The sequence below is a fragment of the Sceloporus occidentalis genome, unplaced genomic scaffold (genome assembly GCF_023333645.1).
Source record: "Sceloporus occidentalis isolate IW3139 unplaced genomic scaffold, rSceOcc1.0.p SCAF_4, whole genome shotgun sequence".
NCBI classification, from domain to species: Eukaryota; Metazoa; Chordata; class Lepidosauria; order Squamata; family Phrynosomatidae; genus Sceloporus; species Sceloporus occidentalis.
Window position 1 is genome coordinate 90861905 of NW_028316984.1, and position 25386 is coordinate 90887290.

General features: G+C 40.7%; 1 protein-coding gene across 5 annotated transcripts in view; it reads left to right on the forward strand.

Annotated features, from left to right (window-relative positions):
* The window catches only part of LOC149314327 (leucine-rich repeat-containing protein 56-like), a 78729-nt gene that overhangs the window by 9049 nt on the left and 44294 nt on the right, over positions 1–25386 (forward strand). For 2 of the 5 annotated variants that reach the window (XM_089520861.1, XM_089520864.1), the window contains 3 exons: positions 5023–5192; positions 15166–15253; positions 24969–25029. In XM_089520861.1, coding sequence (XP_089376987.1) covers positions 5034–5192; positions 15166–15253; positions 24969–25029 — 308 coding nt within the window. In that variant the 5' untranslated portion in view covers positions 5023–5033. Of the gene's footprint in view, positions 1–4415; positions 4492–5022; positions 5193–15165; positions 15254–19313; positions 19509–24968; positions 25030–25386 lie in introns of those variants that run through there. The other 3 variants (XM_089520860.1, XM_089520862.1, XM_089520863.1) reach the window with 3 other exon arrangements.

Consider the following 25386-nt stretch of genomic DNA (forward strand, 5'->3'; position numbering starts at 1 on the left):
GGGAACATTTAGAAAAAAAGAAATCTTATGTGTATAGATTCGGCTGTTCCTCATCTTTGATCTGAGAGCAAAAAAGATATTTGTACAGATAGCTGGATTGATCTGTTTATGAATCACTATGTAAACTGCTCTTTTTCAGACTTTAACTATGGAGAAAGGTATTCCTGTAACTGAAAAAGGAAAGAACACTTTCAGATTAGTCCCACTACTCTACAGATGTTTCATTTGCCTCCACGGTGTTAATTCCTCACATGCTTAATAGTTAGAGTCTTGTAATGGTTAACAAGTGCAATATTTTAAAAGTCAGAATCATGCTCTCATAATTTCCAAGTTAGTCCCTGTAGAACATTTTGCCATGGGACTGCCCTGGAAGACAGCCTGGAGACTTCAGTTGTTTCAGCAGGATGGACCACATAAGCTATTTCAAGTTTCATTGGTACAGTACTGGCCTTTAAGTACCTAGCTGGGGTAATATCCACATATCTCCAGAATCTCTCCTAATGTGTGCACCAGTTTGAGCTCTGTGCTCAGTGTCTAAAGCTTTTAGCGGACTTAATACCCTGAAGGCACCAGGTCCTGTTTGATCTCAGAAACTAAGTAGTGTCAGGCCCAGGAAGGGATTCTGCAAGGAAATAGTAGCTGCTACAGCTGTTTTCAGAAGAGGGCAATGGCAAACATGTGAGTCATTCTTTTTTAAAAACTGGTGTACTGGTATTTTTTTGTAATTGATAGCATTGTTGTTGCATTGTTTGATTTATTTCCTTGTTTGTCAGCTGTCTTGAGCTTGACTTTTATCACAGAAAGGTGGGGGTATAAATGTTCAGATAAATCAAATGAACAATGAGACAGTACATCAAGTGATACTACTGTCTGATTTATTTTTTGTGTCAAAGCTAAGAGTCTAGAAGTTCTACTGCATTACAGGAATTGAACATGTCTTTATGGTGTTTGCAGAAATGATAAAATAGTGATTTGTATATTAGTGCATACTTAGCAGTGAATCATTGTCACTTTGGTGATTCACCAGGCCCTAATTACATCAAATACTTCTTCACTACCACTTTATATTTCAGAACTTATGCCAGAAAGAGTTCTCATTGTATCGTGTTACATGTTCACAGGGCTCTATGATCATGCTACAATTTATGTTAGAAAGATTCTTTTTCTAAAAGAAATATTGCATCTCCAATTGTTCTGTCCTTGCCTGTGATCAATATACTTGTATTGAAAAGCTAAAAGTAATATTTTATTTAAAAACACTTTATGGGTTTGGTCCTTTGTGATATGGGTTCCAAATTACAGGACTTGGATTTGGGTTGTCTTTTTTATTGAATCTTCAGTTTTGGAAATATGGTAGTTTTTTGTTTTACACGCATCGGCCTGGCATGAAATATTATTGTGGTTGCTAATTCATTTCTACAAGAATTATAAGTAAACAGATCGATATCGGGAAGTATAAAAACCAAGAGCATAACTTTGGATATTAAACCACAAATTGATCTACTTGTCAAACCATAAGTAAGTGCTGCTCCACAATATGTTTCAGAGATGAAAGGACATATCATAATGTAACTGCAGTATACTGAAGTGGTAAGATAAATCATTTTGTTTCGCTTATGCATATGTGTTGATTAACTCTTTTGTGGCACTGTCTGGCTATAAGAACAGCAAAATAGTTTTTTCCAATCCATATAACTCAAAGTGGGCAGAATGGAAGTTTTCTTTCCTATTCATAATGTTTGCATTTCCATCATAAGACTTCAGGAGCCTATTGTTTTTATAGAAAGCAGTTGAAACTGGGGTTGGAGAAAGTGCCAAATTGTCTACCTCCTCTAAAGCTTAGCAGATCACATTGGCCAGGGCAGAAAGTGTAGGAGTTAATTTTGTGACACAATGGATCTTTAACACAATGGATCTTCAGAATTTCCTCATTGAAATAAAAAAAGGGGGGGGGATTAGCAGAGCCAACACGTTAGTTTATCTGAGAGGCCCAATCCAGGACCCCCTTGGGGGCATGGAGTTACTAGGATTGAAACCCACCTGTACCTTCCCCTACCTTAATATCTCATTTTGGGAGCTGCCCCTGGCAGAACATTAGTAGCAAATTTACATTCATAGAGCTTCTTAGCAGGAGTCTGTGGACGGAGCTAGGTTGTTTACTGATGCTCCAGAGACTAGTACCTGGAGCAATGCATGCAAATTACAGGAAAAGAGATTCCACCTCAACATTAGGAGGAATTTCCTGACAGTAAGGGTTGTTCGACAGTGGAACAAACTCCCTCGAAGTGTAGTGGAGTCTCCTTCCTTAGAGGTCTTTAAACAGATGCTGGATGGCCATCTGTTGGGAATGTTTTGATTTAGATTTCCTGCATGGCAGGGGGTTGGGCTGGATGGCCCTTGCAGACTCTTCCAACTCTATGATTTTATGTGCCCCCTTGTTGTTGACCTATCTACACTGTCATGTCCACCCTGCCATATCTTAACTTCCCCTCAGACTGCAGTCTGAAAGGATTTAGGGTTACTCTGCCCACTAATTTCATTTTTATCTCCAAATAGGTAAAGTCTATGATGCTCATTCTTTTTTATGCTGAATGCAGGAGGTGAATCTTATAATTGGTATATGTAACAGGACATTCTGATTTCATAAATAGCTGGCTAATATAATTTGTTTTCGCTGGGAATTTAAGAATGCTTTCTTGGAATTTAATTTCCATTAAAGTTAGATCAATTTTGCTACAAACTGTTTCACACTAAATTATTTTAAGGTTAATCATTTTATAATCATTTGACTGTTTGAAACCAACCCTGCATATTCCTGCGCACTGGTTACAGCAGTGTGCACAAAATTTCTAGAAGCTTCATTCTTTTTGGAAGAGTGTTATAATATAAAGCCACTTTATTTTTGTATGATAGGAAATGCAACAGAGTGAATCAGGTTGAATATACACACTTACTGCTGAAGAAGAAACTTTTAACCTCTTATTGTTTGGATCTTGTATAGGGTCCACAAATTCTAGTCACAACTTGTGACTAGGAAAGCAGCTTGTGGGTAATTCTGGAACAAATTACTACCAATAATGTGCCCTTCTGTTTAATGCCTTATTTGCCCCTCTCATCTGTCAGTCTTATTTTTCCACTTTTGAGAACTGCTAGGTGTAAAAATTGGAGGGATGTTGTCTAGAGTCTTGGCATGTTCTTGATCTTGCAGAACTGTAATATCTAGTTACATATTTAAAAACCCACTGTTGTGAAGTGTGGTGTTGGCTGCTTGTATATATGGTCTTAGAAGGAGGCTAGACAGATATATGGGAGATAGGTCTGTAATTTAAGACAATCTTGAGCTTGGGTAGTTTATTCTCCTCCACTTATAAAAGTGTATTTGATACATTCTATCATATTTTACACCAGGTTGCAGGTGCCCAAACTTGTGTTTCAGTGAATCCCCCTTTTCTGAGAAGACGAATGGAGTGTTCATTTTGTTCATTCTTTCAGAGGTTCTTGATACCATTAAGTGTGGAATCCTTTTGTACACTTTTTGTTGTTCGATGATGGAGACACTGCATTACTTTGATTCTGTTCCTAACTTGGAGAGTAAGGGGTTTGACAGACGGCCCCTGCTAGATTGGGGCTGCAGCAACCTCACGCCGTAGCCCCAATCCTGCCTTTTGAGGGCGCAAAAAGGAGCTGCAAAAAGTGGCTTCTTTTTGTTCCCTTGAAAGGGCGCCATAGCCATGGCGGCATGGCTATATGGCACCCCTTTGGCACTGCGTCATCTGGCCCTATGTTTCAGAAGATACTTCTGTGGGACTGTTGCTTTCCCCTGTGTGTTTCCCTGTTATTTTCCATAGAATTCAGCATTGTCTACCATGCTATTTAATTTGCACATGAAATTGTTGTGTAAGGTCATCTGTGGTCTTGGAATGTGGGATCATCATTAATGCAGATGATACCCAGCTCTCTCTCTTTCTCTCATTGGATTAAGGTGTGGTAATAATTTCCTTGCATGACTACAGTACTTGAAATCAGTTATGGACTGGAGGAGAGTAATGGAGCTCAGTCTAGCCAAACATGATGGTGGTGGATGGTTCAGTTGCCCAGAGAGAGTGAAATTGTCTGTTCCAGAGAAGACCATGCTCACTCTTATGGATTTGGGGTTCTGTATCCATTTGTGGGTACTGTACTTTTAAGAAAAATACAGTATAATGAAGCTGGGAACAGGCTACATGGAGGGCAAGAAATATGGTCAGAGGTGTGGAATGCAAATCCAAAAGAAAAGATCAAGGGAGTGAAGATGCCAGCCACAGATGCTGGCGAAACGTCAGAAAGAAACTCTGCTAGAACATGGCCACATAGCCCGAAAAACCCACAAAAAACTATGGAGTGGGAATGTTTAGATTGAAGAAGTTTTGAAACTGGCAATAAAAAGTATCATGGGTAAAGACTTGTTTTCTGCTGCAACAGAAGTCATGGAAGTGCTTATGTTACAATATAGTAAGATTCTGGTTGAATTTTGTAGTAAGAGCTATTAAACAATGGAACCAGTTATCTGTGGAAGTGTTGCTCCCTCACTTATTGGATGTTTCCAAACAGAGGCTGACAAATCAAATATTGAGGACACTTTAGCCACAGATTTCCTGCATCAGTCAGAGGGCTGGATTTAAATGACAAGCCCCCCCCCCCATTAAGTCTGCAATTTTATTATCATATCACCAGTTTGAAGACTTGTAGCATGTCTTTTTACTTGCTTAGCTTGATATACCTTGGTACCTCTTGTTGGAAGATGAGGTTCTTGCTAGTGTTGTTCATGGCTGAGCCACTATTAGACTGCTGTAGCTTTCTTCAGTATGGCATGCTGCAGATTCCCCTTATCTCTAACCAGTATGGTAGACTCCTGTGAATTTGAGGTTTGGATTAGAAATTGGTTTTCAGTTAGCTCTGTAGGATTTTAGCATTATCTTAGATGCATGAGGCTAACTGGAATACAGGAATTAAAAACTATCTTCTTTTATTTGTAATATTTAGGGAACTCTGAGATGGAGCTAGACTGGAAGTTAAAAAGAGTCTTTAGGCCAGGTTCAGGAACAGTTCGTGTCACAGAATTGGGTTGGCAAGGTCACCTGAATCCAAGCCCATCCATTAAAGAAGAGGAGGAGGAACAACTTGTGGATGAATATCTTTCTCCTGATAAGCTGGTGAGTAAATACCTTTTTAGTGAATCTGTCATGAAAGCCCAGTGTGGGAAAGTGGAATAGTGAATATTGGACTAGGACTCTAGGAGACTACAGTTTGAACCCCTGCTCAACAGTGGAAGCCCATTGGACAATTCACACTCTTTCAGCCTTAGAAGAATGTAATGGCAAACCTCTTCTGAATAAATTTTGCCAAGAAAACCTTAGGATAGGGTCTCCATAACTCAGAATTGACTTGAAGGCACATAACAGCAACAACAAAGAATGAAAATTAGAGATGAACAATGTATACTTTTCTGGGTGCCAAATTTATTGCTGGAAACCCTTCACAGTTTGTGTCCTCTTCCAAAATGCAATTTGGCACTTTTAAAAAATAAAAAGTCAGTTTCTTGCAGAAACACCCCAAACACCTCACTGTAGACAAAACTTGATATTTCTGTAGAGGAATACCAAATCATTTTGTTTGGCTCATTTTTTGTTCCAGGAGACATCCAAAGGTTACAAAAATGAGACTGCATGATTCCAATGTAAATAAACATGTAAACGAAAGTCAGATGGGCTTTCAAAGGATGTTCTGGGCTCCCTTGACTATTTTCCCCCTCTTCCATACACAGGTTTGGTGAGCATGAGCATTAGTTACAACCTAGAGAGTTAACAAATGATTCCTATTGAACAACATACTGATTTCCAATGTGAAGTCGAAGGCTTTCATGGCCAGCATCCATAGATTTTTGTGGGGTTTTCAGACTATGGCCTGGTAAAGACTGCCCAAAAAGGGCGGTCTGCCGGCGCATTGTTTTGCTGCGCGAGGAAGATGCAGCAGACAAACCGCATGGTTTCCTCACGCAGCAAAAAGAACCCACAAAAAGCGGGTTCTTTTTGTAGCGCCATAATGATGCCACAGTTCGCCAATGGCGCACTTGCGATGTCATTATGGCATCACACCGTGCGGATGCTAAGCATCAGTCGTGTCAATGGCGGCGCCCATCTGTACAGGGCACCACCATTTTGACACCTTCATCATGTGTGAGGGGTGAGCGGCGTCTCGAAGCGTTGCCCCTCGCACATGACAAGGGTGCCCTATCGCACCCATCTGTCCTGTATCTATGTGGCCATGTTCTAGAAGAGTTTATTCCTGACGTTTCACCAGCATCTGTGGCTGGCATCTTCCCTTTATTATCAGAAGAGTTGAAATTGCATATATGTAAATACTGTGAATATACTTAACATATTTTGAAGAAAGTGCATGTGTGAGAGAGCTGTTTTGGTTTACGGGTTGTAGAAATTAATCTAACTCTGAATTATCAGGCTTCAATGTCAGTCATTTTCCTAGGCTCTCAAGCACTCTTTTAAAGAATTGCTATTGGTTACCTGATAATAATTTAAGTAGACATGTCATGATGGCTCTTGGTACTTAGCACTGAGCTGAAGCACTTTCCTCATCCACTTTCCCTTGGGCAAAGGAGAGTAATGTCAATGCTGAGGTAAAACCAGCTTCATTTCTGGCATAGGGAGCATTCACTGAGCAGAACTGTGCCTATAACATTCCTGTCATTGGAAAGGGAGGTTGGCACTGTCTTTGCAGTTTTCTCATCCCACTGTAGCCCTCACTGTTATCTCTCTGACTGTTTGATGAGGGGTGTCTCCAAACTTCCCAGAGTAGATGGGAGGGAACAAAACAAAACAAAAAGATTGCAGAGGGAGGAAATAGCTGACAAAAATTGCCTCCTCCTCCTCCTCCTCCATTCAACTATTGTTCCAAAATCTTTGGGTGTCTGAAGAACATCTGTCCTTGGGAAACATTTGTTGGGTCCAACTGATTATTTACTTTTATGTTCATTAAAAAGTGTTGAAAATATTGCATTAATATTTGTGTAATATCTTGTAGTCATAAAATATCAGCAGTGTTTCCTCTTGGAAGAGAATGAGGCTGGTTCCCTAGTGATTGTTTCAGTTTTATGCTGCAGCATGCATTATTTACTTGCTTACTAATTAAGGGCAGAGGAAAGCTTGAGGTAGGCTGATACTTGCAGACAGATAGCGAGACAATAAGCTGTATTTGATGGAAGGTGAAGAGCTGCGAATAAGCATCTGAGGAAGTAGACACGTCTATGAAAGCTCATGCTGCTAGCTTCTTTCAGTTATTCATAAAGGTGCTTCAAATTCTCTCTACATACTGATTCAACAGACTAACAGGACTTTATATTTGAATTCTAACACTGTAGTGAGAGCCAGCGTGATGTAGTGGTATGATCGTTGGACTATGATCTGGAGACCAGAGTTCAAATCTATGTTTGAACATAAAAACCCGCTGAGTAACCTTGGGCCAGTCACATTGGCGGGATACATACCGCCATTTAGTACGTATAGGATACGTACTAGGGTTAGGAAGGGGTGGTGCTTCCGCACCCCCCTAACCCTAGTACGTATTCAATACGTACAAGATGGCGGCGCCCCTTCTACATGGGCACCGCCATCTTGACGTATCGGACACTGAGCGTCCGTACGCGTCGCGGGCGTTGTGACGTAGCGAGTGCGCCCCTGGCGCCTCGCTACGTCGCAAACGCGACTCAAGAAGAAGCTCCATTTTGGAGCTTCTTTTTCAGTCTGCACGGGAGTCGCGCCGTGTGGAGGCTCCGGCTCCCCCGCAGACTAACCGGCGGTGGCGGCAGACCGCCGCAAAGCGGCGGTTTGTATCCCGCCATTCTCAGTCTCAGAGGATGGCAATGGCAAACCCTCTCTGACAACAACAAGCACTATAGCAGTACACTTTGTATTTTAAGATTTTCAGCAAGGCTGCTTCTGTGATTTCCATCTATATGCTTGTGTGTGTATCTTTTACTTTTAAAACAATTAGAGGGGAAAGAACTCCTTTGCTTTGATTTTACATGAAATTTAGTTTTAGGGTAAAAGGATTTTCCTTAAGGAAATATCTGTCACTAGACATGAAGCAGATTACTAAAAAGACAAGTTAAAGATGGCTGACAATTTTGATAGAAGCAAATTAGCAGAAGCCATGTCGGATTTTGTCTCCTACAGCGCTGTACCACTTCAGTGTGAAGATGGAAGTTAAAACATTGTAATGTTCTTCTGTGTTTAAAAAAATCCTGAAAACAACTCATTATTTTGACATACAAAAATAGTAAAAATAGGGAGTATTTCAAACCTTTGATCCCTTTTGCCTTGTGAAACAGTTCAGCCAAGTCAGATTTGTGTTTGGTTGAGGGTTCAGTTTATCTAGTTTAATTCTTCAAGGTTACCTCTGACAGTTAATTTTTTTGCCAAATATAGACTTTCATTTGGCATGGAAAGTCTTTCTGAGTGGGTATAGTCTGAGCAAACACTTCCTCCTTTTTAAAAATCCAGCATTGACAAGGAAACACTAATTATATTTGTAACATCGTTTAGTACCAGGTCTGAGGTATCTATTATCTGATCTTTCACTGCTCATGTTGAAGCAGCTGCTTTCATATTGTTAATTTCTTTTGGCTTTTTCAAGATTATAAATAGTAATGCTATTCAAACAAATGATTACAAACAAATTTTCATTGTGTCTTTCTAGTATTTGGATCTCCTTAATGGTTGAGTAGGAGGAAGTCATTTTTTCCTCACCACTATTGTATTACACCATGTTTCTTACACACACACACACACACACACACACACACATATATCAGGGAGCAGTTTTTCTCTCCTGTTAGCATTTCAGTAAGAGAAATATTTTGAGAGGGTGTCTGCCAGACTTTTCTTTTCTTTAAGTACATAAAATGTCATTCCTGCTCACTTCTGTGATCACGTGTGTATTTTCAGACTGATATACTTGGTATACTTTTCTATTGAGTTTGCTGATCCTTCCTGTAGTGGACAGCCGTAAAGCTTGCTACTGACTTTCCATGGTGTACTGGAGGACTCCCTGAGTAGATGTCATTCAAATGTGTTAGACTGTAACATCTATAATCCCCAGTTATCATAGTCATAATCAGTGGGATCAGTATCAGTGTGAGAAGGGCTGGAATCCTGCTATTTTAATCCTGAGATGGATTGCAATTATTCTAATGAAATCCTGTTGTCAGAAGTTCCACGGGGTGTATTTAGTAGTAGCTGACATCAATTTCCGGTTTTAAAAGGTGTGGTTTGACCAGAAATACCTTTACTTTAAAAGTAAAGGTTTGCAGGGGAAAAACAAAGGTAAATGTTGGTGACTACTACGGTTTCCGCTGATCAGAACATGCCATATATACTCAACTATAAGCTGAACTCATGAATAAGTCACGGACAGGTTTTAGGTTCAAAATTATGGATTTTGCCATGACCTGTGGATAGGTCGAGGGTAAAACTTGGAGACTCCTTCAGTGTGTGTATGTGTATGTGTATGTGCGGCAAGAGGGATTCTCATTGAGGCTTTTTGTTTCAGCGTATAGCTTTTGTTTCAGACTTTACTCCCCAGACAGTGAGGGACTCTTAAACAAACAGCAATATCAGTCAATCACCCAAGACTCTTTCTGCTTGGCTCAAGAGAGAAAGAAACTGCATGGGGAAATCTATTAATCTATTTTAATTATCTACTTTTAAGATGTGGTTTTTACTGTTCTTATTGACTGTTTTTAACGATTTCTGTACACTGCTTTGATCGTTGGAAAAGCGGTTAATAAATGAACAATTTATTATTTATTTATTAAATCTGAAAGAGTTGCTAGGTGGGAGTGCTTTCTATCAGCTTCTTTTGGTCTATTCACTATGCAACCATGATCTCTGCTTTTGGAAGCTTCACAATTAAGAACTGCAATGTGTATAATAATATGGAGCTTCCAAAAGAGTATTTGAATGCTTTATCTGTTGGACAGACTTCTTCTGTTGCATCTGTCTCTATCTTGTGCTGGAATGTACAAGTGGAGAAAAACAATTAAACATCATAGGTGAATTGAAAGATGGATCACTGTTGATGGCTTGCACATTTACACATCTTTAGGTTTCTGCAATGTTTTTTAAAAAACATCTGTATGCCTAGAGCTGGAATCAGGGCAGAAGAAATGTATATACACTACAGGAAGGGGACGTACTTTCAGATTACTTTTGTGCCTGTTAAAAACAAGTCTGTCTTCAGGTTTTTGTCCTGTAATGCGGCAGTTCCATTTCAAATTGAGAAAAATCTGATTCAGTACAACTAGTTGACCGATCTATTTCACCAAAGGATGGATGTGATATATTGCATAGGCAACTTATCACATTCTGTCTTGGCTGCTTGTCCTTGTGATTAATTAAGAAGCAAGAGATTTTCTATTCCTTCGAGTACTTTTATTGTTGTTGTTGATGTTGTTGTGTGCCTCCAAGTCACTTTGGTTTATGGTGATCCCAAGGCGAACCTATCACAGGGTTTTCGTGACAAGTTTTTCCTGTGCCTGAGAGAATATGACTTGTCCAAGGCTACCTAGTGCGTTTTTATGCTCAAATGAGGAATTGAACCCTGGTTTCCAGACTCATAGTCCAACCTCAGAAGTGGCATGTTTTCTTTGGGTTTTAAATCCCCAAAGAGAATCATGGAATTACAAACACATTTACTTCCGCCCTGACACATGCAAGATAGATCAGCTCCAAGCGTACTTCAAAATTCTGTAAATTAATTGGTAAAGCAGCTGCTGCATTACAGGACAAAAGACCGAAAACAGACTTGTTTTTAACAAAGTGAATCTGCAAGTACTACAGTTATTTTTCAGCAAAAAGAAGTTAAACTGTTGACATAAGATATCAGGTACAACTTTCTTTAGATATGTGTCTTAATAAGTTTTGTTCTTTCAGTTGTAGTCTTTTTTGTTAAATATAACAAATGAGTAAAGAATGTGTAGAGTACAATGAGTATAAAGAGTATAATGTAAAGAGTATGTGCTATTCTTTTTACATTATTACAGATATTCAAGTAAAATAATGTTCATATAAAGCAGGGGTCGGCAACCCCCGGCCCGCGGGCCTGATGCGGCCCACGGAGGCGGCAGGACCGGCCCCAGCCCGGTCCTGCCGCCACCACCTCCTCCTCCCCAGGCCGCACGGCCCTCCTCCTCCTCCACCACGCGGGGGAGGAAGAGGAGGGCCGCACGGCCTGGGGCAGAGGAGGCAAAGGGGGAAGCCCCGCGCCGCCCTCCTTGCCTCCCAGCACCGCCCACCTTGCCTCCCAGTGCCGCCCACCTCTTTCTCCTCTGCCTCCTCCGCCCTGCCCCCAGGCCACGCAGGAAGAGGAGGAGAAGGAAGAGGAGGCAAAGGGGGAAGCCCCACGCTGCCCTCCCTGCCTCCCCTCGCCGCCCACCTCCTTCTCCTCTGCCTCCTCCACCCCGCCCCCAGGCCGCATGGCACATGGAGGAGGGGGAAGAGGAGGAAGAGGAGAAGGAAGAGGAGGAGAAAAAGGAAGAGGAGGAGGAGGAAGGGGAGGAGAAGGAAGAGGAGGAAGAGGAGGTGGGGGCAGCAGGAGGAGGAAGAGGAGGAAGAGGAGGTGGGGGCAGCAGGAGGAGGAAGAGGAGGAAGAGGAGGTGGGGGCAGCGGGAGGAGGAAGAGGAGGTGGGGGCAGCAGGAGGAGGAAGAGAAAGAAGAGGAGGTGGGGGCAGCAGAAAGAGGAAGAAGAGGAAGAGGAGGTGGGGGCAGCAGAAGGAGGAAGAGGAAGAAAAGGAGGTGGGGGCAGCAGAAGGATGAAGAGAAGGGAGGAAGAGGAGGAGGGGGCAGCAGAAGGAGGAAGAGGAGGTGGGGCAGCAGAAGGAGGAAGAGGAAGAAAAGGAGGTGGGGGCAGCAGAAGGAGGGAGGAAGAGGAGGAGGGGGCAGCAGAAGGAGGAAGAGGAGGTGGGGGCAGCAGAAGGAGGAAGAGGAAGAAAAGGAGGTGGGGACAGCAGGAGGTGGAAGAGGAGGGAGGAAGAGGAGGAGGGGGCAGCAGGAGGAGGAGGTGGTGAGTGGCCAGAGGCCTCAAGGTTTTTTAAAATTTTAATGCTAACAAGTCTCCCTTGCTTTGACAATGATAGTGTGGTGGTGATGATGGTGATGATGATGATGATGATGATGATGATGATGATGATGATGATGATATGACTCAGCTTCAGAGGCATGCAAGCACTGTTTCAGAAGCCGAGAGAGTGTCACCTTCCAAAGTGTGTTTTGGGTGCTTTTAATGCTAACAAGTCTCCCTTGCTTTGACAATGATAGTGTGATGATGATGATGATGATGATGATGATGATGATATGACTCAGCTTCAGAGGCATGCAAGCACTGTTTCAGAAGCCGAGAGAGAGTCAGCTTCCGAAGTGTGTTTTGGGTGCTTTTAATGCTAACAAGTCTCCCTTGCTTTGACAATGATAGTGTGATGATGATGATATGATTCAGCTTGAGAGGCATGCAAGCACTGTTTCAGAGGCCGAGAGAGTGTCACCTTCCAAAGTGTGTTTTGGGTGCTTTTAATGCTAACAAGTCTCCCTTGCTTTGACAATGATAGTGTGATGATGATGATGATATGAGTCAGCTTCAGAGGCATGCACGCACTGTTTCTGAAGCCAAGAGAGTGTGACTTTCCAAAGTGCCTTTTCTGTGTGTTTTTGGTTCTTTAATGGTGATATTGATATCAGCAAGCCTCTGAGGCATGGCCAATGTAAATTGTTGTGATTTTTACAAACTCATGCGCAGTGAAAACCAAAGTCCCTTGACCAAGTACACACTACTGAGAAGTACACTTGGTGCAAGAACAGTGAAACCACCTTGACATGTTCAATATGCATAGCCATGTTAAACCATGCTAAGTGTTAAACCCAAGGGGTTTGGTTATGGAATAAGCTTCTGAAATATGCAATCAGGCCACATTCAGTAAAGCCATGTGAAATGCACAAATGTGCTGTTGTGTGTGTTTTGGAATGCAGGTTGGGGGTGTTTGGCCAGAAAGGGACCGAGGAGGAGAGGGCGTGCACATGCCTCCTCCTCCCTGCGGGGCTTCGGTGGAAGCTCCGCCCCGGTGTGCAGCTCCGCCTCCAGCATGCGGCCCCACCCCCGGAGGGTGGAAGCTCCACCCCCCAGCTTCGGCCCCCCGAGTTGTCTGAGGGACAGCAACCCGGCCCCCGGCTCAAAAAGGTTGCCTACCCCTGATATAAAGCTTTGAATGTACTTGAATGTAATATTTAACCCAAACATGCTAAATCAGATAACATTATTTAATATGCTGAAAAAGGTTCTAGAAGTCATCCCACTTTTTTTTTTAAGTCTCCAATTCTTTTTCTGGAAAACCCATATCACTGAGAATGTGGTCTTTCATACAGAATGAAATTTATAATAATCCCTTCTGCCTATTTGGATTAATTCACATTTGAACAACTGGTAATCTCATTAGGATGAAGGAATCCCACATGGAGGAGCAGCTTTTTGCACTCCATCACACCATCTCTTTGCAAAAACAATATATACTCTGCAGCATGGCATAGCAAGTGATAACAAAAAACAGAATACTCGAGCACTTTCCAGTTATTGGAATGGTACTTTTAACTTTTGAGGGCTAGGTAGAACTTTACAGTTCCTGAAGATCTGTATGTTTTTAACAGATTCTTAGGGAAAGACAGATTCTTCTAATATTTCTGTATCTTTGGTGTCTCTTATCACAGAACAAATGTTTTAAATCGGCCATTTTCAAGGATGTGATTCATGCCATTAGTGTGCCAAAAAGACATTACAGGTTGTGGTACTTTAGATAACTGTTTTACTATAAGCCTGCATAGGGTTTTAGTTCACAGTCTATAAAGTGCATCTCTATGGCCCCATATAGACAGGCCAAAATAAAGCTGCTTCAGGTCACTTTGGAGGTATGCTGTTTAAATGATGCATGCGTCCTAAGAGTCTGGAAGCTGTACCAAAGCTGCGCTCCAGTCCTTAGAACTAGAGCGTGGCTTTGGTGTGGCTTTAAACGGCATACCTCCAAAGTGACACGAAGCAGCTTTATTTTGGCCTGTCTGTATGGGGCCAAAAAGTTTAAAATACTTTTATTCTTATGAATCCATATATTGTATGGCCTTTATAAAGTTATCCAAGATTTACTTATCACCATAAAAATTATATTTGGTTCACTCCCACCAACTACAGATTTGTATTTTTAATTCCTGAGCTCCAAAAATTTGCCACCCTCTGCATGCATATGATAATTCCTTCTTCTCTGTCATTTTCTAGAGTGTTAATTTCTAGAACTAAATGTTTTTGTTTAACAACTCTTGATAGTTCTGTGTCTAAGTAACATTCTGCTACATATGCTTGCACTGGCTTATAGAGCATAATTCTCATACAAGTGATTGTGTTGACTTCTAAAGCTTTGGTTGCATTCTAGAATGGAATACACAAAGTGCCATGCTGCACGATTCCTGTAGAGCCTTGACGCCTCATTATTATGGGATTGTACTACAACTCGAAAGTATCTATAAAATGAAAAATAACCTTGGGAGTGTTTCTCTGATTGCTGTGGATGAGATGCTTTCACTCCTATTTTTCCATATTATCTGTCTAAAGATGTTCAGTAATTTATAATGTAGGACTGGGGAAAGTGTGATCTTCCAAATGTTATTAGAATACAACTTCATCAAGCCTAGTTACCATGGTCAGTGGTTTGAGATGGAGTGAACTGTAGTTCAGCAATAGCTGTAGGGCCACATGTCCCTAATCCCCATTCTTCTGCATCTCTAGCTGAGCAGACATTGAAAGCTAACCTTTATCCAGCATAGCTATAGTGAAGCTGCCTTCATGTCCCATGTTACAAGCATATTTTATGTGTTGCTGTAGCACTGAACAACATTGACAGTTGTACCCTTTACCCTTTAACTAGAAACTTTAACTTTACTCTTTAACTAGAAATCAAATATTGGGCCTCCTGGGAGCCTTCTTCATAGGGCTGAATTATTCAGTGAATTCAAGCATCTTCATGGAATACTGTGATCAAGAATGCTAAGTGTCATAATTAACTTTTTCTTATTGTTGCAGAAAATCCTGACAGGGTTAGATGATCTGCAACAAGTGAGGGCCCTAGAGATGCGTATAGACACGAGAGAGAACAGCCTGGGAAACTTTGGTGAGAAAACACTTGATTTTTACTAGCCTTTTCTTAGCAGCAATTAAAAACTTCTTAATATCAAAGGAGTAGCAAAAGGGTATGAAAAGCTCCCCGAATGGACCATCTCCTGTTCTCTCTCTCTCTGTGTGTGTGTTTTCTTTTGTTTCTAAAAAAACCTTCATTTTCGAATGGTGGACAATGACAAATGAGGTATTATCTTCAAAGCATGCTTAGCAAACTATTGCTGGAAAATAATGGTTGATAAAATCATCCATAATAGTACCAGATTTCTATATGTGAGATCCACAAATCAAGTTAGTTAGGGGCTGTGCACACCATCCCTGAAGGGCAGCCTTCAGCCACCTCTATTTTCTTAGCAGCAATTAAAAGCTTCTTAATATCTCTGGCTTTTCTCCACGAATGAAGATTCAGGAAGGACTCATCCCGCGCTTACTACAAGCGCGTTGATGACTAAAAAGACCAAGACCAATCCGAGATAAACACGTCCGGTTTCAGAAAGCACAGCAGAAAGTCTCCTTGAGTGATGTTTCCGGGTTGTGGTTCTTTCTGTGTTGTCGTTTCTCTTTGAGACTTGTTCGGCATGAGCTTTCAAAAAAGGCTGCAGCATCGTTGATAGTGCATCTCCATGCCTCCTGATGCGAGGCCAGGGCGGATCTTAATATCAAAGGAGTATCAAAAGGGTATTAATATGAAAAGCTCCCCGAATGAACCATCTCCTGTTCTCTTTTTCTGTTTTTTTAAAACTTCATTTTCGAATGGTGGACACTGACAAATGAGGTATTATCTTCAAATGAAGTATTATCTTCAATGCATACTGAGCAAACTATTGCTGGAAAATAATGGTTGATAAACTCATCCATAATAGTACCAGATTTCTATATGTGAGATCCACAAATCAAGTTAGTTAGGGGCTGTGCAGACTATCCCTGAAGGATGGCCTGCAGCCGCCTCCATCTTTGCCAGATCAGGGCAATGGCAATTGCAAGCTGTGGTCCCAAACTGGAAAGGTCGTCAGTGCTGCTAGCTCTGCAGCTTTATAATATAAATAATAATAAAACTTTAATTTATATCCCGCTTTTTGTTACCACAATCAAAGTGGCATACAACCTTTAAAAAATACAATATACACTTGTCTCTCCATATTCACTAGGTTTAGGGGCACAAGACCTCCGTGAATATGGAAAAACCGCAAATAACAAAAAAGCCATGTTTTTACCTGAGAGGACACCTCTCTAGGAATCTCTAGGTTCTCCAGTGCAACTCTGTGGTCAACGTCCAACAGACACTGACCATCAAACTGCACTGGAGGAGTTATAAATGCCTAGTAGAGTATTCTCTCTAGGAATCTCTAGGTCTTTCAGTGCAACTTTAGTTAAAGGTGACCATAGAGTTGCACTGGAAGACCTAGAGATTCGCCCCTTTTCACTTGCTGCCCCTCACTCCTGGAACCTTCTTCCCCCGCGAGCAAGGGCCATCACTTCTTTAACCAGCTTCAAAATGGAGTTGAAGACCATCCTGTTCAGAGAAGCGTTCCCAGGCATTGCATAATTGTCACTTGCTATTTGATGTTCTTTTGTTGCCTGTTTTATTGAACCATTTCCTATATTGCTATGTATTTTATATGTATTATCCTATTATTTCTTAGATTGTACACCATAGGCAGGTTTACTCTTTTATATTTATTGTTTTTATGTACAGCCCTGTGCAGATCTACAGCGCTATATAAAATAATAATAATAATAATAATAATAATAATAATAATAGAGAGAATAATCCATGAATAATCAAATCCGCAAATATCAAATCCGAAAATATGGAGGGATGAGTGTATACAATTCCCCCCCTTAAAAAGTATTAAACAATTTTATCCATTAAAATTACAAATGATAAAATCTAAAAACAATAATACAATAATAAAATAACGGTGGGCAGAGTCTTCGCTTATATATGTCTGTGGGGGGAGCATTATATGGCCGGGTTCTATTCCAGGAAGGCCTGCTGGAAGAGATCCGTCTTGACAGCTTTCTTGAAGCTCTCTAGGTTGGTAAGTTGACAGATCTTGTCTGGCAGGCCAGTCCATAAAGTGGTAGTGATTGCGGAAAAAGTCCTCTGGGAGGTCGCTGTCAATCTGGTCTTTGAGGACTGCAACAAATTCCTCCCAGAGGATGTGAGGGTGCGGGGTGGATTATACGGAAGGAGGTGATCCCTTAATTAGGTTGGGCGCCAGAGGAGCACCATGACACCATGCACCATGTGGTGCAGTGCGCAGTGTCACACTGGCTTAGGTGCGGTGTCAGGCAGTGCATCGTGTAGACGTCATGCCCCGACTCCACCCCCAGGCCATCCAAAGATGCCGGTCTGCACAGCCCCTTGCTTACAATAGTGTACCTTTAACTTACTCAATTTTTGCCTTCTGTCAGTTGCACTAAATTGATTATGTGTCTGAGACTATCTTCTTTCTGGCTGAAGAACATTTATGACAAAATAATTTTGAACATTCCTGACAATTAAAATGTAGCTTTTCTCAAATAAAACATACGTAGAACAAAGTATTTAATTCCTATGTTCATTCTTTGTAGAACACATTAGTTCTGTAGTAGTTTGCTTTTTCATCCTGATAGTGTCTTAAACATGGACTTATATAAACTGGGGATAATAATAACCAATATGGAACGGGATCTTGTAGTATCTTTGAGATTAACTGACTGAAAAAGGTTGTAACATAAGCTTGGTTTATTTTCTCAGATGCACAGAGGAATTAGACCAAGTCTACAAAAGCGTATGCTACAATTTCTTTTGCTCAGTTAGTCATATGCGAATAGGGCTCACTGTTCATAGGGATCTAGGACAACATTGGTTTCCTCAGTCTCCTCCCAGATCACTCCTCTTGTAAGAGTAGGCTTATTTGAGTGTAAGCACAATTGGGTTCCCTTGGGACTTACTTGGGAGTAAAAAAGCTTGAAGGTTGGGCTTGCAAGGATTCTAGGCTGGACAGGCAGCCAATGGGGTTGGCTGGGTTGGAGTAGAGGTTATTATAAAACCATTTATTCTTTTACTGTTTATTACTACAGTATATATATATAAGTTTTATAATTTGTATCAGTAAGTATAAACGTTGAGTACATGAAACAGTAATATACAAAAATACATAAATTATTGTGGCTCTCCATGTAGAAATATGCCAAGTCCAGACTCCCACTTTATCAGATTCTTCCTAGCACAGACATGGATGACACTCTTTTCAGCTAGGAAAATGTGTGCTTAATATGATATATGTGAATCCTTGTATATTTTTTTTGATCTTAGTCTTGTGACTGTCTGGACCAATGGCACCCAGTCCATTCAGATTTTCAGATTTATCAGTACAGAATACCTCCTGGTGAGCCAATAATTAGATTGTCTTTTGAGACCTAAGACTAGTAGTTACCTTCATAGTCAGTGTTGCTATCATCCCTTACATTCTAGAGGTTATGACCTACCAATTAGGTAATTTTCTTCACATCAAAGATCAGCCAAAGTTTGACATGCTTTATATAATTATCAAATTAGAAATAATCTGTTTAAAACAGGTCTCCGGGCAGGTGTACCACCAACTTATAAATAAGATAAAAGATAGGTTAAAAGCTGAATACACAAATACTCAGTTCAATGTAAAAAAGAATGGCATGCATGTGTTTATGTGCGTGCCTGTTGAGGGTTGACTGGTCCCTGCAAAAGTGGTGCTAAGCATTTTCCCTGTTATACCTTCCTCCAACCCCAGACACAGCCCCCCCCCCCCAAAATACCTTTCCTTTTTAAAATATATTTCCCATCTAACTTTTGCAAAGGTTCTGTCAGTGGGACAGTAGGTCCATGCCCCTTAGCAACCAACCATAAGGCACACAGAGGCCAGCCTGCCCAGCTTGTGGGAAAAGGAAGGAAAGGCTGCTGAAAAGGCCCTACAGCCATCTCTGCACTTCTCAAACCAGGAGGAGTTTGCTGGGTTGCCTTTTTATGATGATATACTCCTTCACCCCTCATTTCAACCTGTTGTGATTGATCTGGAAGTTTTTTTCAGGGAGTCTGTGCTGTTGGAGTTGTGGGGTGAGCAGTGTATTGTTGAAGAAAAGAAACTTAGCAAACTCCTCCTGACTTGAGGTATGCGAAGGCCAGCCTGCATGGCTCAGTGGAGAGGGAAAGAGGAAAATGAGGCTGCTGAAAACGCCCAACAACTACCTATGCACGTTCCTGCTATGCCTTCCTCTGACCTCAGGTATAGCAAAAATTTGGCTTCCCTTTTTAATGCATTTCCCACTCAGCTTCTCCATAGGTTTTGTCCTTGGCACAGCAGGTTCATGCCCTTTAGCAAAACAGTTTCTCTGGTATGGGTGGGGATAGGTTTAGGAAGCGAAGAGACAAGGCAGAGAGCACAAGCACTAAGCTCTTGCTTAGTGTTAAGGTGGAGTTCATGTGTAGCCCAAGAGGTCTGTGTGTGAGAGAGAGGGGCACTATCACTAGAATGCTATCTGTAAGACAAACAAAAATATTCATATTGCACAAACAAAATATATTTATTCATATACTATTTCAAGGAGGGATGTTGGTTGCATGGAGATGGAAAGCAGGTCACAGGGGTAAAAAGACTGAGAACCACTGCTTTAATATAAACTTTGTTGGTCAGATCCTGGATCTGAGGTGGCTTTGGGTAACCTCTGTGGTATTTCTTGAAACAACTGAAATTCCAGCGTATCTCAGGGGATAAAAGACACCTATTAGCACAGGATTTTGTGGGTTATGATACTGAAACACGTAGAGCCAGAAAACACATGTCCATATGAAGCAGTACATTTGTTTTGGGTGGTTACTATCTCTGTTTCCTGAAGAAAATGTAATCAGTATATTTTCCATGTTTTACAAATGCTATAATTACAGGTCACTATAATTTCCAAGTGTAGAAAATCTTTCTTGCAAACCTAAAAAAAAGTAGGAAGCAGAACTAAATAATTCCTGAAAGAAAAGTTTTCTCAGGAAAACTTAGCAATAATGTGTTGTGAGGCATTTTTGTACCCCAGCCTCCCCCAGATAGTCTGTGAGAGGAACTCCCACTGTGAAGGGCCATTCTTTGTGCCTGCCAGGCTGTAGACATGCAGAACATATAACTTGGCTGCTACAGTGGTCCTTTTATACAAATTTCCCACACATGAAGCACTGCTCATTTTCTTATCCCTACAGCAGAAAGAAAATAGGGAGAAGCATATTTCACTTGTTCAGTTGAATGGTACAAGTGCATGTTAGGTTTCTGAGTAGCAGACCTTCTGCTAGCTCTAAGCTGGTGAAAAAAATGTGTTCCAATGCATTTCATTCATTTGGGAAATATGGTTCAACTAATGTTTTCACTATACTGTAAACCAAGTTATGCTTTCCATGGTCCACTTGGCAGCCTACCCAGATAAATGTCTTCCTTCGTGGGAGAAGATGATGTCTTAACATTTTAGCACCATCACACTTTTATCCACATCATCCTATTTTACTTTGCATATATGGCCATAATGGGTGTTTACCTCTGAATTCAAACCAACTATTCATCAGTGGCTAGATCTGTCCCTGTGTGTATCACATTCAGCACTCCCCAATATACATAGTCCACATATGCTGAAAGGGAGCCTATTTATGAGTGATTTGTTTCCCTCAAATACCTTCTGTATCCACAAAATTTCTTCAGGCTGACTGTGGTTCTGAAGTGGCAATATTTTAAGACTGGATGCTATAGTTTTTTCAAGGCTTTATGTTGTCTATGGCAGAGTTTTGCCAGAAGATGTAGGCCAGTGTATTCTGTACATTGAACAATGTATTCAAAATATTGCCTTTACCCCAAAGCAATCAAGGAGATTCTACACTTTTTGGTAAGGTTCCTGTCCATACACTAAATGCCCGCTATGCCTCACTATTTGTGCCATGAATGTGACTAAGGTCCAAAACACAATGCAGAAATAATCCAGTTTGAGACCACCTTAACTGCCCTGGCACAGTAATAGGGAATCCTGGGAATTACAGTTTATTGTGGCACCAGAGCTTTCTGACAGAGAAGGCTAAATGTCTCACAAAACCATAGTTCCCAGAATTTTCTACCATTAAGCCAGGGCAATTAAAGCAGTCTCAAACTGGATTATTTCTGCAGTGTGTTTTGGACCAAAGAATGTCTGCAGCACTGTTTCTGTTTGCATTCAGGGCCAAAACCAGAATGCAAACAGAAACAGTGCTGCAGACATTCTTTGGTCCAAAACACACTGCAGAAATAATCCAGTTTGAGACCGCTTTAACTGTCCTGGAAACAAATTACTGATAAATAGGACAGGATTGACACATAAAGTTAATATTAATAACTTTTAAAAGACTAATTCAAATGCATTAAAAGTCCAATTTCTCACCCAGCCCACCAAACCTCATTCTCTTTCCTTATAGGGCTCCCCAACTCCCCCTCCCCAGGTTTCTGACAACAGAAAGTTTCATTTATTACCCCGTGAGACTTCTTGAAAAAAGATTTTTAATCCTCACAGACTTTTCCAGCCAGCGGGGAGGGGAGGGACGATGAAGGAAGGTGGGTTGACAGTTTGGCCAATAAATATTCAGATTTGATAATGCTAAAGACAGTTAGCCAGTCATAGTTCATTTCTGCGTCTTTGCTCACTATTGACTCTGGAGACATACAGACAAACCAAAATAAAGCTGTTTCAAGTCACTTTGGAGGTATGCTGTTTAAATGATGCATGCATACTAAGAGTCCGGAAGCTGTGCCAAAGCCATCCTAAAGACTGGAGTGCAGCTTTGGCACAACTTCCGGACTCTTAGTTCGCATGCATCATTTAAACAGCGTACCTCCAAAGTGACTCGAAGCAGCTTTATTTTGGTCTGTCTGTATGGGGCCATAGATGGACATACCGTACTTTCTTTTTTAAAAGCACATTGTTCATTGTCCTCACTGTTCTAGCATAAAGGTGTTGTGCTCTCTTCCCATCCAGAGGAATGCTCTTTAATTGAAACTAGAGGACCAAAAAGAGTGAGGTATTGCCACCATGTATCCTGCAATTTAAAACCCCAGACCACTACAAGCCTCTTCATATGAATAAAATGTTTCTGATTGTACATCGAATTGTCTCTGGATGTTTGGTAGAAAGGACAATGTCTTGTGGATGTTTATAAAAAACTTGAAACCTTTAGCAACAGACAGAGCAACCAACAGGAACATATCCTCAGTTTCCCCCTGTAATTTCATTACCTTACTCTCACACTTTCTTACTGTTTCTCACATGAACCCCAGCAAAGTTCCAGAAGTAAAGGCTTCAAAAATCTGTTTCCTGGAAGAGTTGAGAAGCTTCTATGTAGTATCAGTTGTGAAGAAAAGGAAGATCATGGGAATGCCAAGAAGACTAACCATCCTCTGTTTTGTCCTTCCTATTTTTGTGACCTAAAACCTATAATGCGCCAACCTTAGGGAACTTTGTAAAAACTAAGAGATAGTTCTCTAAAAATCCCATAGAAAATAGCATTTGGATGAAGAACAACTGCTTGTTGATGTCTTAACACTGTGTCTCATTTTATTAATTGGTAATTTAATTCTAGAGCAACATTAATTTTGAAATCCCAACTAAGGCAATCACTTCTATTAAAAAATAAATTTTATTAAGTTGGTGCTTTAAATTGGTAAATTTCCAACTTAATTGAATACTTTATTTTAATTTGTTTGCCTATCACAGACAAGGTTGAAGGCCCTAGGAGACTCCTTCCTTCCCTCCCCCAAAATGTGGTACCATTTGCAGTTGCCTGCTATGCCACATTATTGATTGCTTATTTGAGTAAATTTGCATGTAAATGAAAGCAGTAACTCTGAAGGAAACAGTTTTGAGAACATTAACTAGACAATGGTCTGAAACCAATATTATACAGACTAACTTCCAGTCATGCAATAGGATTTCCCCTTCCTCTCTTCCCCCATTCCCCCTAAATCTGCTACCAGTCTGCCAGCCCCCTGGAACAGATTGGAGGATTCATATGAAGTTGCAGGTAGGGAGAGGGTTTCAGTTAATTAGCGCTGTCCATTTCACTGGCAAAAAAGCACAATTGCTATAACTGAATATAACCTTAAAAATAACAGCAACATTATTTTGCAACATTTCGTTGTCCATCTACAGCTAGTATTTCAACAGACATGTCTGTATTTGTGGAGTGTAGAGCAGAAATATTCAGCAGACAATATATTTCTGCTCTGTAGTACTTCTTTTAGTATAGTGCTTTAAGTGTTGGATGAGGACTTCAGGAGGCCAGGATTTGAACCTCTGTAGGACCATGCTAAAAACCCACTGGGTGACCTTGGGCAAGTCACACTCTCTCAGCCTCAAAGGATGGCAATGGCAACCCCCTCTGAAGAAACTTGTCAAGAAAACCCCATGATATCTTTAAGGTCGCTAGAAGTAAAAAATGATTTAGAGGCACACAGCTACAACAAACAACCATACAAATCTACTGAATGACTTTAGACTCTCTCAGCTTTAGAGGAAGACAATAGCAAACTTCCTCTGAAAAAATCTTGCCGAGAAAATCCCTAGGATGGAATTTCAGTTAAATTAGTGTCATCTTGAACATGCATGAACACCACCAATTGCTTCTTTTAGTGCCCTGTCTTGTCCAGTGTGGTGATTCTCAATCATAGCTCTTCTGTCAGCTGTGTCACATACTAAGTCAGTCAGGAACAGGGAGTAGTCAATTAAAATGTTTTTAAGTAATAAATCAGATAAATTGCTTCACCAGTCATTAATATCCCAAACATTTACTACTGTGTTGGTGGAAAAAACACAAGTAAGCCAGCCATGAAATTATAACAGCTTTCCCCGACCAAGAATTCTGTTTTTGAAAGTGTGAATGTTTTCAGCTCTGATTTATATACAGAGAATATAATGCTTTAAGATGATGATGATGATGATGATGATGATGATGAGTGGATGAGCCTGATAGAAGGGGGGGGGGAGAGGGGGGAGAGAGAAAAGAAACAAATCAGAAAATGAATGACAAAACATGGGATGGAGACAGAGAACTGATCAAGTGTTGAAAGTTTTTAAAATATATCTCAACGTGCTAATGTTGGAATTTTTGTTTCTAGTCAGTTTGTTTAAAACCCAAAACCTAAAACTTGTTTGATCTAAGGTGAAACTAGCTGAGTATGCACATGACCAGCAGCAATATCTCTTGCGAAACATCTCAGGGGCGGGGGGAGAACTGGCTTCAGCAAAAACAGATGTTAGACACAGGATGATTTTACTAAACATAACTTTTAAAATGTTGCTACTTGAGGTGTCAAATGCGATCAGGCTGTATGTGATCACTTCCAGGCAACCCCTTTCTTTTTACAATTCTTTATACAACAGAAGTCAGAAAAAATACATTGCACCCAGGAATCAGCTTAATACAATAGAGAACAAATATATAAGGGGTAGTATTAGAACAATTATGGGCTAAATACAATTTATTAGTTCCAGCCACAGTGTGCCCATTAAGAAAATGGGACTTGTTAGCACATTGAATCAAGTTCCATTGACTCAATGGGTTTCTGTGATTTGGGACCAACACCTGGGTTGTTTCTGTATGCCCTTAAGGATGGTGTGTGTGCATGTGTGAGTGTGTGTGTCACTGACTATCATATTCACTTGAATGTATTTGTTTTTCTCTCCTGATCTTACAGGTACTTACCTCCCTAATCTAAAAAAGCTGAAATTGAACAACAGTGTACTTACATCTGTGAGGTAAGGAGTTTTAACATAGAAAGTAAAGTTCAGAGAGCTTTTTCATTCTCCAGTTTCCCATATGACATCTTGCAAATATGTCTTTCTAACCTAGAGAGACTGGTGTAGATCTTCATCTTATGTACACTGAGAAAACTCTGTTAAGGTGTCCAGTTTTGTTGTAATGATGGCTAATAGAAAAGCACTTTAAAATGTGATGTTCATTTTCTCTGATCTGCCTGTTGCATATGGCCTGCAAAGGCACATGAAGCTGATACCAAAATTATTCCTTCCAGAGGTATCATAATGTGTACTAGTCTGTTGATGTTTGCTACAAAGAGTCTTGTAACACTTTAAGGACTAACAAAATTCATTGTA